The sequence below is a fragment of the Aptenodytes forsteri genome, unplaced genomic scaffold, assembly GCF_000699145.1.
Source record: "Aptenodytes forsteri isolate BGI_AS27 unplaced genomic scaffold, ASM69914v1 Scaffold467, whole genome shotgun sequence".
Taxonomy (NCBI): domain Eukaryota; kingdom Metazoa; phylum Chordata; class Aves; order Sphenisciformes; family Spheniscidae; genus Aptenodytes; species Aptenodytes forsteri.
The window spans coordinates 1444764-1458000 of record NW_008795298.1 but is presented as its reverse complement, the minus strand read 5'-3'; the positions used below and the strand labels follow the sequence as shown (position 1 = coordinate 1458000).

The 13237-nt window shown below is 39.6% G+C and overlaps 1 protein-coding gene across 2 annotated transcripts in view; it reads left to right on the top strand.

Moving 5' to 3' along the window:
- The window catches only part of ALB (albumin), a 33625-nt gene extending 20856 nt beyond the window's left edge, over positions 1-12769 (top strand). For both annotated transcript variants that reach the window (XM_009279327.2, XM_019472085.1), the window contains 14 exons: positions 1381-1441; positions 2269-2401; positions 3326-3540; positions 4253-4385; positions 5466-5563; positions 6618-6747; positions 7663-7877; positions 8417-8549; positions 9390-9487; positions 9643-9781; positions 10313-10536; positions 11102-11234; positions 12278-12334; positions 12571-12769. In XM_009279327.2, coding sequence (XP_009277602.1) covers positions 1381-1441; positions 2269-2401; positions 3326-3540; positions 4253-4385; positions 5466-5563; positions 6618-6747; positions 7663-7877; positions 8417-8549; positions 9390-9487; positions 9643-9781; positions 10313-10536; positions 11102-11234; positions 12278-12328 — 1763 coding nt within the window. In that variant the 3' untranslated portion in view covers positions 12329-12334; positions 12571-12769. The remainder of the gene's footprint in view (positions 1-1380; positions 1442-2268; positions 2402-3325; positions 3541-4252; positions 4386-5465; positions 5564-6617; positions 6748-7662; positions 7878-8416; positions 8550-9389; positions 9488-9642; positions 9782-10312; positions 10537-11101; positions 11235-12277; positions 12335-12570) is intronic.
- Positions 12770-13237: the final 468 nt, after the last annotated feature.

The window sequence follows — 13237 nt, the reverse complement described above, 5'->3', positions numbered from 1 at the left end:
TGGTGAGGAGATGAGTAGAACACTCCAGACAACTTAACTGGGCGAGTAAGTCTGGTGACGTCCCTTTGCAACATCAGTGTAGTGCTTGAACAGCTGTTGATTATTCAGAATCTTGTTACTTTCCAGCATGGAGAAAGTGGGTGCACTGTGCTTTTAGAAGTGCTGTCTTTTGAACGGTAGTTCGAGCTCCTCACCAATTAAAGACGACGGTTTTCACACAAGTAGGTCAAAAATCTACATCTCAGTCCGGGCTATAGGAAGGCTAGCCAAAAACTCCTCATTGTGTCATTTCTCCCTGTATTATAAAACTTTAGACCTTGATCAAACAAATATTTCTGCAGGCAGTCCTAGAAATTTTTCCACTGGTATTTTTGATTTTTGTTTGAAACATGAAAATACCCAAATTTAACAAAACTGAGTTTTCAGGAGCTGGCTGGAAATGCCAGTGAACAGCAGCAAAAAATCTTTAATTTACAATTTTCTGCACTGAAAACCTTATCATCAAAGCAGATATATTCTATTAGCTAAAGGAATTACTCTTCATGTTGTCTAAATGCTCCTGAACAGTATTTCTAGAACAAAACGACTGCCCCGTTCTAGCTCATTCATTAGTGTGGCCATATGCCTCGGTATCTGTTGGGAAAATCTTGTGGGAGTCTTCTCGCCAAGAGCGAGGTAGAACTACAGCCTGTATTTGTTCCCGTCGGGACCAAGGGGAGGGATTTATCTGCTTTCCTTCTCATGAAGAGCACAGGTGATATGCAGCGGGTGGAACAAGAATATGAACCTGCCAAGTTAATAATTTCGTGTTCAAAAAGAGAAAATTCTACTAATGCTTGCTCTAATCAAACTGCAGCTGCATTCCTTTATTTGTAGTGTAGACATGATAATGTTGTCCGTTATGCAAAGGACACGTTTGCTAACCCTTAATAGTAAGCTACAGCAATCATTTTGAATATTTGAATTAAGTATGTGCTTACAGAGGTAAATACTGTATTAGAATCCTAAAAATCACATGCTTGGGTTCCTTCAGAAAGATGAGCGTGCCTAAGAGTTAGGTATCTGCAGACAAATGGACAAGAATGGTCATCTGAGACAACAAAGAGTTCAAGGTGGCCTGAAGAAAGCTTTAGTTTGAAGTTCCCGGAAAAGCAGTACAGGTTACCCAGGATGGTGTACCCAAAGATGGGATTTTACAAGTGCTCAGCATTAGCTTGGTCTGTTTCAAAACAATGATATTACTCCCTCAAGTACAAGAGCTGGGTGAATGCTGCACACTTCTGAAAATCTGGCCCAAGGTGCCCAGAATGTATTCTTTAAGGGGTCTAGCACAGCCAATGTGACAGTGAGCGTCATAGTTCTCTTTGTTTTTCTTCCTAGAGCACAAGAGTGAGATTGCCCATCGCTACAATGATTTGAAGGAAGAGACATTTAAGGCAGTGTAAGTGAATGTTCAGCTTACATTTTCTGATTGTTTTCCATCTCTGTTGAAATTGGACAAAAAAGGGAAACTAAAACACACTGTATGAGCTAGCGAGGAGTGTATAAGTCTCACCGAAGCATGGCGTTGAGTTAGCCTTCTTACTGTTACATACAAAGCCTACAAATATTTTAAGACCTGCAGAAGTCACGATGACTTTCTTGCTCTCTGGGAAAAGAACTCCCTGCAAACCTTATGAGAAAGCCTATGTTTCTTATGTGAAAAGAAAATAGGCATGAGTAATACAGTTTCGATAACCTTAGGATGGAGAGGAGTTATGCTGGATTTATTGGATTACCAAAAAAAAAACCAACCCCAACAAACCACCAACATCAAAAAACAAACCTGCGACAGGTTTTCTGAGACAGTTCAACGATTTTCTTTTCAAACTGGTTTTGGGAATGGCAGAGGGCCCTGACAGGAACATAACTGCTTCTGAAAGAAGGCAGCCTGAAGATGATGATTTGTAACAATGGCAAAACCCAGCTTAGTTTATGGCGTTTACAAATATGCTGGTAAAAGTGGCAGAAAACTCAAATCATAGTCTTTTCTGTTTTGTTTCTAATCTATTATTCAAGACTTTTGTTCTTGGGAAGTAAGGTTAAAAACATTTTTCAGAAAGGAGGTGAGAAGAGGAAGGATATGGGGTCTGTTACTATGCTCTTCATGGTACTCTGTTTAAGCATTTGTGCGTGTCATTTGAACAATTTTGAATCGAGAAGCACCTTCGAAAATATTGACCGTTACGTTTCTTATTTCCGTATTCCAAAATGTGCTTTGTGTTTCAGTACCATGATCACATTTGCCCAGTATCTCCAGAGGTGTTCTTATGACGGACTGTCTAAGCTCGTGAAGGATGTTGTTGATCTGGCACAGAAGTGTGTGGCCAATGAGGATGCTCCTGAGTGCACAAAATCACTGGTAGGCAGTGAATCCTTTGGTATTGTGTTTCTCCTCATTCTGTGCAGCTACCAGAATCATCCTCGTTGAGGATTTATACCTGATCCTTTCAGGTGTTGCTGTTGTCATCGGCCCATGCTCAGATTTTAGGGCTGAAACAAAGAACTTGTTTTTGTCAGGTTCTGAAACTCTGCTTTTCGAAAGTGCCTAAAGGATCTGTGGAGCCATATGTTGTAGCCCAAACACCACACTTTGGCACATTAAGTTTAGCATTGCCTGGAAATAAACGTTAGCATTTAGTACAAATACCCCAGCTGTAAAATACAGGTCTAATTCTAGGTATTAAAGTGACCAAAGCGTGTGGGTTTTCACACTGGGGTGACTTGAAAAGGTATGTGTGCTAATTTAAGCTACTTAGTTTAATAAGTTTAAAAAAACCTCTAAGATCAGGTAACAAAAGAAGTTTGCAGGTACCTAAGATCCCTGGATGTCGAGCAGGTTCAGCCCGGCCCTTCAGAAAGTTAGGTGCTTGTGTTCTTGCGAGCAATAACATTCAGACCAAATGACATGGCTCCATTAGTTCTCCCTAAAGGTTTCCCAAGCTGATCATCAAGTAGAATATTAAATCCTGCTTCAATTCATCTGAAAATTCAGTTTAGTCAGATTATAAGTAAAAGGAGATCACCGTCTTGCACAGAGTATTTTAAATTATAATTGAAATTAATTTTTTTCAATAAAGCATTGTAACAGTTTTGATATTGGACCACATAAAATAAAACTTTATGAAATTGTGTTGAAAACAATGGATTATTCTGATTTATGGTCTAAATCCTATCCAGTAAAAAAGTATTCACTTTTCAATCTGGGTTTTCTTTTGCAGATAAATAGAATGTACATTACACTGTCTATAAACAATAATTCTGACCCTCAGCATCTTCCTTACAGCCCTCCATTTTCCTGGATGAAATCTGCCAAGTAGAAAAGCTCCGTGACTCATATGGTACAATGGCTGACTGCTGTAGTAAAGCTGATCCTGAAAGAAATGAGTGTTTCCTGTCATTTAAAGTTTCCCAGCCAGACTTCGTTCAGCCATACCAAAGACCAGCTTCTGATGTGATATGCAAGGAGTACCAGGACAACCGGGTGCCATTCCTGGGACAGTAAGAAAAACGGCCATTTTGTACTGTTTAAGTATTTAGTCATGCAGAGGAGGGATCCCCAAGGTATCCAGAGTGTGTGGACATGACTTGAACTTGAAAAAGTTGCAAGTATTCAACTTCATATCTGCATGTATAAAACTGTCGCTCAATCGTTAAATATCCAAAGCTCTGATCACGTTTTTTCATTCCGTGCTAGAGCAGGTTTTTCCATTCAAAAATGGGCTTTAAGGGATCACATTTTATAAATCTTGGGGACTATTTCTTTTCCCAAAACCCCCCAAAAAACCACAGTGTTTCCCATATTGATTTAATAATTTACTTGCTCCAGCTTCCCACTACCCCCATTGTAATTGGAAAGGATGAAGAAAGGTAACAGTAAAAAGAATAAAAATTGGCACTAAAATCTTGGTGAAATGGCCATAGATTAGTTTTTCACACTCAAAATCAGAATTTACAAGTATTTGACAATGCATTTTAAAAAAGCACATGTACATCAAACAGACGTATAAGGAGTTCATCCTTCCGTCATTGTTATTGAGTCTCCTTTGGAAACAGTGAGATTCAGCAGAGCATTTACCATTAGTAGGCATTGTGTTAGGAAAGTAGATTACATTTCTAAACTAGAAATAAAAGTTATAGAAGCTGTAAGAGATTTAAGGCCATTTGCTGTTGTCATTGGAATATGTAACTTATGGTTTCCTTTTCCTTACAGTTTCATCTATTCTGTTGCAAGAAGAGAACCCTTCTTGTATGCCCCAACAATCCTCAGTCTGGCTGCTGATTATGAACATGCACTTCAAACCTGTTGCAAAGAGAGTGATGTCGGTGCTTGCTTGGATGAAAAGGTATATCAAATTTTTCACTGTGGATGAAAACTAAGCAACTGGTCTGCTACATAAAGGTCTCTTCCGATCTTAGCAGCAATTCTCTTTAAAGCGAGAAGTGACTTTAAAAATCTAATGTTAAATTACGGTTTATAATTCTAAAATCGTGCTTTCCCATGGTGGTTGTCAGTAAACGTCTGTTTATGACTTCATAGAAACTAAGATGGTAAAAAAATTCATATTTTTATTTTTTTAAGTGAAAAAAACAAAAGAATCAAACTGTGGATAGTTAAGCTTGTCTTTTTGTTCCTTCTCTAATATATTATCAGGCAGCTATGAGTATTGCGCAGATGCGCTGAATCCAAATAACATGTAGCCTTTGGGATTTTTCATCCGTGGTAAACCGTAACGAGAAGGCATGCTACCGAAAAGACACTAGGGAAAGACAGATCTCACTTGGCAGCCTAACATGCCATCGCCACATCCAACGTGTAGGTGTATGAGAGGTCTCTCCTATTCTTCTCCTATTCGTTGCCCAAGCAAATGGAGGAGAAAGAGTAAGAAACCGGTAGAATCTTCCTGTTCACGCAAATCTTTGTATGAAGAACTCGTAGAGAAGGGTCAGGATTAATCATGTATTAGCCCTATGAATCAATAGCAGATGACTTCCACATAGCTTTGCTTTTTAGAGAACCGTAGCCAAGATATCATGTTAACCTTGAGAATGGCATGAGCCAAACTTTCCCTTTGTCTCAAACTCAGTCCCTGTGACTTTTGTGTAATCGCTGCGGTGCTTTGAAAGACAACTTACGCTCCTTTGAAGCCACAGGGTTTCAATGAAATCAAAGTATTTGGTGAAGAGCAGCATGTCCGTAGAAGAATTACACCGTGCCATAAAGTATAGTGTATAGACTAGAAGTTAAATGCTGATTGTGAACTGGATAGGACTGCCTAAGGAATTCTCAGTGGGCTCGGCTTTTCATCAGAGCTAACTGGACCAGAACGTGCTGTGTTTCTGAAGTGGGATTTTCAGATTTGCTGTTTTCTCAGTCCATTAGATGTAATCAGTTTAATGTGACAATGTGCATCCTGTTACTGTAGGCAGCTGCCATAAAAGAAAGAGCCAAGAAAGTAAGTGTGAAGCAGCAGTATTCTTGTGGAATCCTCAAGAAGTTTGGCGAGAGAACTTTCAAAGCAGAGTAAGTTCCAATCAGTTTTCTATAAAAAGTAGGCTTGTTTACCTAAACTTGAAACTACTCAAGAGGAAAACATCAGCATATATAATTCACTTCTATATGCTGAGTTTGCAAACTGCATTCATGGTACCTCCTAGCGTACTTTTAGCTGAGAACCGTTGTCCGACAGAATAGAGATCAGTGGGTCAGTCTTTCAGCAATAGGCCGACAGCTATTTCTTAGCCTATTTATTTAAATGTAGCATTTCATTCTGATCGGGTTTCTGCATAAAGACTGGACACAAAGGGGAACCTGTATATTCCAGGCTGATAGTGAGCACTAGTAAAAAGATCAGCCGTCAGAGTTACAGACAAATTAAACCATCTCTAGAACCGATCCAGAAGATGCAGAGTTAATTGATGGAGCGTCACTCAGAACCAGAGATTCCAGTGTGTTTAATCCACATTTTTGCGAAAGCTGTGCCCTGTTCCGATGCCTACAGCTTTTAGCGACGGGCACATTGGTAATCAGCAAAGTTGCTGATCAATCAAAGAGTCAAATTTGGCAGAATCACAGTTGTCAAAGGTGCGTTTTTAAGATTAAGAAAGACTTTTGCAATTAGTAAGTGGATCACCTGCCTAAGCACAGAGAACTGCTTTCATTCTGTGGCTAGTCCAATACACTAACGTTGACTAGGATTACCTTACTAGATATAGTCAGCTTTGATTTAAAGGTTTAGTTAGAACTGTATATGTCTGCGCTAAGTAATCTAGAGATGCTTTACAGTCACTCAAGAGCAATGGGGAATTCTAGAGTGTGATTCTTACATAGACAGCTCAGATGATAGAACGGAAGAATTGCAAACTTGTTTCTTTCTGTCTATTTTAAAGGAGCACTGCGTTACTGGTGCAGGTGTTGATGTCCTTTTTTTTCTAGCCACCAGAAATTAGATGAGATGAATGAATGAATATTTACTTGAAACAATGCTGATCTACAGTATCATAAGCGGTAGTGATTTGCAGGGTTTCTGTTCAATACAGAGCTTTAAAACAAGTGTATTTTTCTTCTTTTCACCTAGCAAACTTGCTCTCCTGAGCCAGAAATATCCCAAGGCTCCACTCTCAGAAATGCTTAAAATTCTACAACATGTCATGGGTATCTACAAAGAGTGCTGTGAAGGGGACATGGTAGAGTGCATGGATGACAGGGTAAGCTAAGTATTTTTCAAAAATGTTTACATACTTGAAAAATGTTTAGGAAGACAACAATTTGTGCAGCTATTCTTTCACAGTCCAGGGAACTTGTACTCAACACTGCTGGAAGGTTCCTCAGCCGCTGAAAAAGTCATGGCCAGCTCAGCTGACTGTTGCTGGAACTAGGTTTTGGAACAGTTCCGGATCTAGCCCTTATGATCATGAGGGCAAGGAGCTGTTACTTACGGTACAGCATGTGTGTTTGGTTGAAATCAAAACATTTATCAAGGAGCTTGTTTGGTGGTATTTACTCACTTCAAATCAATCATAATCAAAGCAAAAGAAAGCAGAGGTAAAAAGGCCACAAATTTTTGCTGTCCAGTTGTGTGTACTGCCATTAATCCAGCTTTCCTGTAGTGCCAATGAACTCTAGAGAACAGCTTGCATGGGAGGATTAGCAACACTGTGCAATAGTGACATGATTTAAATATTGCCTGTCTGGCTGGAACTTAGACGCACTTTTTAAACCAGCTGGTGTCCAGTGCTGGCTTTATGAAGCTCTGGGGTTTTTCATGTTTTGTCCTCCTTCAGAGCAGGGCATCTAACAGGACTGACAAGATCAGTCTGGCATCCTTGTGACAGACCACTCAATAATTTTCCTTGGCTTTCCAGAGTTTGTCTTCTCAAAGTTTCTAAGATCAGGGAGAGAACCGCATTCTCCCCCATGCCTGTGAACATCGTGCTCAACACGCACAGGACGTACCCATCCCTCTGATTATTTCTCTTTGTATGGAGACAGCATTTCTTTAGGAAAGCGCTAAGTAAATAGGTGACCTGACTGAAAAGTCTGAGAAAGAGAGAGGAGATGAATTAATCTATCTTTAAATTATTATTTCATAGTTCTTCTGATAATATGTTTTAATTTTACAGGCAGAGCTTATGACCTATATGTGCTCTAAACAAGATGTTTTCTCAAGTAAAATCAAAGACTGCTGCGAGAAGCCAGTTGTGGAACGAAGCGAGTGCATTATCGAAGCAGAATTTGATGACAAACCTGAAGATCTTCCTTCACTAGTTGAAAGATACTTAGAAGATAAGGAAGTGTGTAAAGGCTTTGAGGCAGGTCATGACGCATTCATGGCAGAGTAAGTAGTGCCAGCAGTGTGCATGCTTGTACTTGAATGTTCCTGCAAATGATCCTCTGTCTTTTTTGGACTACGTCCTTTTGCACCGCTGGAAAAAACTGTCCTGTTGGGTGTTTCAAGTGCATGTGGAGAAAAGAGATGACCACGTGGAAGTCCAGTGTAACTAGTGTAGCTTCAACCCTAGTTGAACCCCTAGTTTCTCATTCATGCGTTGTGACTGTTTCTGTTCAGCATTGTCCTGCTTACCAAGGCGGAATTTATCGGTGCCTTTCTTTCATTCAAGGGCTTTGTGCATGCCCACATACATTATCTGCTTAAGAAGTATTCTGTCCCGGGGAACTCTCGCATTTGCCCTGTTGACAAACAACAGAACGACCAAAAAATTGTACTAAAACAAGCAAACAGCATTCCAAGCTCATTGTCCACCTTACTTGATCTCATCTGAGGAACTGTCATTGTCAATTATTGTGTTGTGCATGAAGAAAGCAGCATGTTATTCAGGAGATCTAATTATCTAATTCTAATTGTGTGTCTTTCAGGTTTGTTTATGAATATGCCCGAAGACACCCTGAGTTCTCCACGCAGCTGATTCTGAGAGTTAGTAAGGGATATGAAGCACTCATGGAAAAGTGCTGCAAAACAGACAACCCTCCTGAGTGCTACGGAAATACTGTAGGTGCAAAGCTTTGTTTGCAGATAACTAGAATGCTTGGTCGGTACCTATCGTGAAACAATTAGGTTGGGAAGCTCCTACGGAAGAGCAGACAGAAAGCATTTTAAGAGACTAATCCCAGAGGAAGTTAATGTTCTGATGGGAGATGAAGTAGCGCAGGGTCCGTGACAAGGATACAGAGTTTTCTCAGATCACAGAGTAACTTAACTGGTCACCTTACGAAATTTCAGACTAGTCTCCCTCAACTGCCTGATGCCTCTGTCACTCAGAAGTGATTCTGCTTGTCCTGAAGAAGATGATTAATGGCTGGTTAGCTGAATTATTCTATGGGCTCCACTGCCTATACCGAGTATGGCTGCTCATGCATTATGATGGGAACCTGCGTGGCCAGCTCACATACAGACACCTGAACTTAGGTCTCCTAATCTTCAACTAAATCGCAGACAAGTCACAGTACAAGTTGAGTCACTGACAGCTCTGGCCAAGGGATAGAAAGAGGATGTTCCCCTCACGGTTGATAATCCTGTACTTGAAAAATATTTACCCTATTTAAACAAACAAACAAAAAACCCCCCATTGTCTAGAAAGTAAGTCCAATGGGTAATTAAATTAAATTTCAAAAATCTTGCTCCCTTTTTAACAGAATTTCTGTTAGAACTTAAGACTCACATGAGAATCAAGTCCTCCCTACGCCATCCAGGCTATATGGAAATGACTGTCCTTGCTAAATGGGTATCTTACAGCTAATAAGATTTAGAAGAGGTCAAAAGGTATATTCGTATGACTGTTAGCAGAATGTCCTGCTCTAATGTTACTAATAAATTTATACTTGTTTGCAGCAAGAGATGTTGCACAAACCCATCAAAGAAACTCAGGAGGTCGTAAAGACAAACTGTGAGCTTCTCACTACCAAAGGCGAGACAGACTTTCTTAAAGCGTAAGTACTTTCTGATAAATATTCTTGAGCGTAAACAACGATGCTGGCTGCTTTGGGCAAATTCATTTCGTCTTCACTTCTATTTTCACTTCAGTGGTCTAGCTCAGTTGAGCATTCTTCAAATGTGAGCAGTCATTTTGATGTGACTTTTTCAGACTTCTGATCCGCTACACTAAGAAAATGCCTCAGGTATCAACTGACACCTTGGTTGAAATTGGAAAGAAAATGTCAGCCATTGGTACTAAGTGCTGCCAGCTTCCTGAAGACAGACGCCTACCTTGTTCTGAGGGATATGTGAGTACCTTAGTTTAATCTCTCTACTCCTCTTGGGAGATTTCTTCTGTTCTCAAAAACGTTGAGTTCTGGTGAGGTAGTAAACTCAAAATGGTTTTTGGTAAACCCCAACCTAAGCATCTACCTAACAGAATTCAAAGTCTGTTCATTTTTAACAGACGTGAGAACCTGAATAGTTGTCCAATGGTAGCTTGTGAAAATTTTAGCTAAACTTTGCTCTCCCTCAGAAAGCAAAAGTAAGTAAGTCGATTGGCTCTGCGGCAGCTTGCGTTTGGAAAAGCTAAACAGTCTCTTAAAAAAAAAAAAAGTACCTACTGATTGTAGCCCGATGTAGACTGTTTGCAGATTAAGCAATGCCCGACTCCAGGAATATGTATTTATTTTAAATTTTAAGACCATGCCATTTCTGAACAGGTGTTTAGATCCAACAGCTTCCACTTCCAGCTGTGTTATTGTGACACAAACATCACATTCCTTCTGTTATTGTAGAAAGTGCAACTCATGTTTGTCCCTCTTTCCTTCTCTTTTCAGCTGAGCATTGTGATTCAGGATATGTGCAGGAGGCAGGAGACTACACCTATAAATGACAACGTTTCACATTGCTGCAGCGACTCCTATGCTTACAGGAGACCTTGTTTTACTGCCATGGGAGTAGATACCAAATACGTGCCTCCAGCATTTGACCCTGAGATGTTCAGCTTCGATGAAAAATTGTGCACCGCTCCTCCTGCTGAACGGGAATTAGGGCAGATGAAGTAAGCTAAACCTTGTACCTTGTAGAACACCTTCTGAAGTGTAACACTTGCGGCGGGGGGGGGGGGGGGGAGGGGCCGGGAGGTACAATAACCACCTTTTTAAGGCAGAAGGAAGCTACAAACCCCCTGTTTTGTCATCTGACTGGGACTTCACTAGCAACAGAGAGAAAACCAGAGGGAACTACGTATTTGTACTGAGCTTGTGAGTGCATAACATCATGTAGTTTGGAAGAGGCAAAATAGGGTATTTTCTTGAAATAAAATCAGTGTCTTAGCTGACCAGTTTCATGTAGGTCCACTGCCAGTGCAAGTCTTCAGATGTACTTAATTAAGACAACGTACAGATCATTTCGATAACTTTTTTCCCCACCTGTAACCGGGATAACAAAAAGCGAACAGATGGTTGTGGTGGACTGGGAGTTTGGAGTCACAAATAGACATGTCCTCTAGGCGTGACAAAAAAAACCTCCTAAGTGAGCTGTATCTGGATAGAATGGCGTATTTTAAATTGGGAAATCAAACTACAACAGATAGCATTAACTGGGTATTGTGGCTTTGTTTTCAGATTGCTTGTCAACCTCATTAAACGCAAGCCCCAGATGACAGAAGAACAAATAAAGACAATTGCTGATGGTTTCACTGCCATGGTAGACAAGTGCTGCAAGCAATCCAATATTGACACGTGCTTCGGGGAAGAGGTATTTCCTATCTCCTTTAAAGAAAACCACAACAAACAAACAAAGCAAAAAACATAGACAGGAAACTGGAAACTCACTAGGAAACCATGCATTACGAAAGTGGTTCTGCAAACTGCTATGGTTACTTGGCCATGTGCCCTTACAATAAATTTGCCTACAGAGCATAACATACATCTTGACTGTACAGATTACAGTCACAGATTATAGTCATTGAACAATTTCATGTGGAAAGGTTGTCTGGAGGTAGTGTAGTCCAGTCATCTGCTCAAAGCATGGCTAAATTCTAGATTAGACAAGGTTCTTCAGGGCCTTGTCCGGAACAGTTGAATATCTACAAGCCAAACTTGAAAAATACGTATGTGTAGAATTTAAAATCTATCTCTAGCATACGTAAACTTCCTTTTGTGCTACAGATTCTTACAGAACTCTGAAGGATTACCAGTAAAAAGTGTATCTGGATCAATTATCAGAGACGCCTAGCAAATATAGATATATTGGCAGGGGGAGTCCAGCTGATTATGTCCTATGAACAGTCATTCCATTATTTTCAAACTCATCAACCACAAATACATTCGTTCATTCAACATTTACTTGTCTCTGAAATAACCACAGGAGAAGTTTATCTGTAGCCATATTCCTGAGCAAGCGCAAAGCATTTACAGGAAGTATAAATGACAGTTTCCAACAGCAACCTCATTATCATTTGAAGCGTAGAAATGTATTACTAATATCTTAAACTGCTTATTGATTGAATCCTTTTTTATTTATAACCGAAGTATTGCATAGGTAAATATATTAAGACGACTTAGGAAAGAATTATTTTGCCTTTAATTCACTCTAAAAGTTTATTTTCTACCTTTGCAAAATTGAAAAATAACCAACGTACAGGAGTACCCAGATTCTAAGGTTAGGAAGTACCATTAGAATTATCCTTCGAACCATAATGCAGACACAAGTCTAAGTTCATGAAAGTTCCTGCTCAAGCACTACATACTTTGCTCCCTTGCTTTCTCTCTCACAACTGTTTGTATTCCTTTTTCTAGGGTGCAAACCTAATAGTCCAGAGCAGAGCCATATTAGGAATTAGCGCTTAATACATGGTAGGTAACAGCAATAACGCATATATACCAGGTCATCTATCTATCTACTCGTCTCTGCCCACCCTTCCACCCGTTTAACTCCTTCAACTCAAAAAAAGCACCTAGCTTCCCTTTAACCATCAGGCGTTTGCTTTTTCTAACGAGTGGTTTACCATCTACCATTACATTGCATACTGAAAGTTGTAGTACTACTAGTATGCTACCATTTTACAAAATAATCCTTTTTGTTTCTCCAGTCTAGGTTGCCAGTGGGAAAAATATGAAGAAAAACACTTCTGTGTAACTTCTCCTGCCCATTACCGTTTTTCCTTTGGTATTGAATGAGTATTTCATAAATCTTCAGTGTTTTGTCAAACCACACATACTTTTCCAGAAACTTTTCAATTCTATTACTTTGAAAAAAATGAATAATAAATAAAAGCTTTATACATCTGCATCTGTCCTTGTCTGCTGGTGACTACCATAAGGCAAAGCTCTGCAGCGCTCCCTACACAAAATGGTTGCTATAAGTAGTATATATGGGCAGGGATTCCATTGGGGTTTTTTTTTCCTGTTTCTTGCTCTTGGAAAGTATGTATGAAAGAATATGAAAGGTGGTAAGACATTTCGCTAGACTTTCATACTCTGATTCAATTACAGGTTCATTTTATGCTTTACTTCAGCAATTATAATTACATATTAAGAGAATGTTCAAAGGAACTGTTCAGTGTAAATAAGATGACTAGCAACGAGCTCTTACGAAAAGAAAAAAAAGATTTTTTTTTTAACATCAACCACAAATCAAGTATCTCTTCGCTTGCAAAGAGTTGCAAACAGATCTGCTTTTAGATACTTCTTTTCATGTCTTAAGTTGTTTTTAAAACAGCTTTTGACTTTAGAGATGACTCTTGAAAAGCCCGCCAT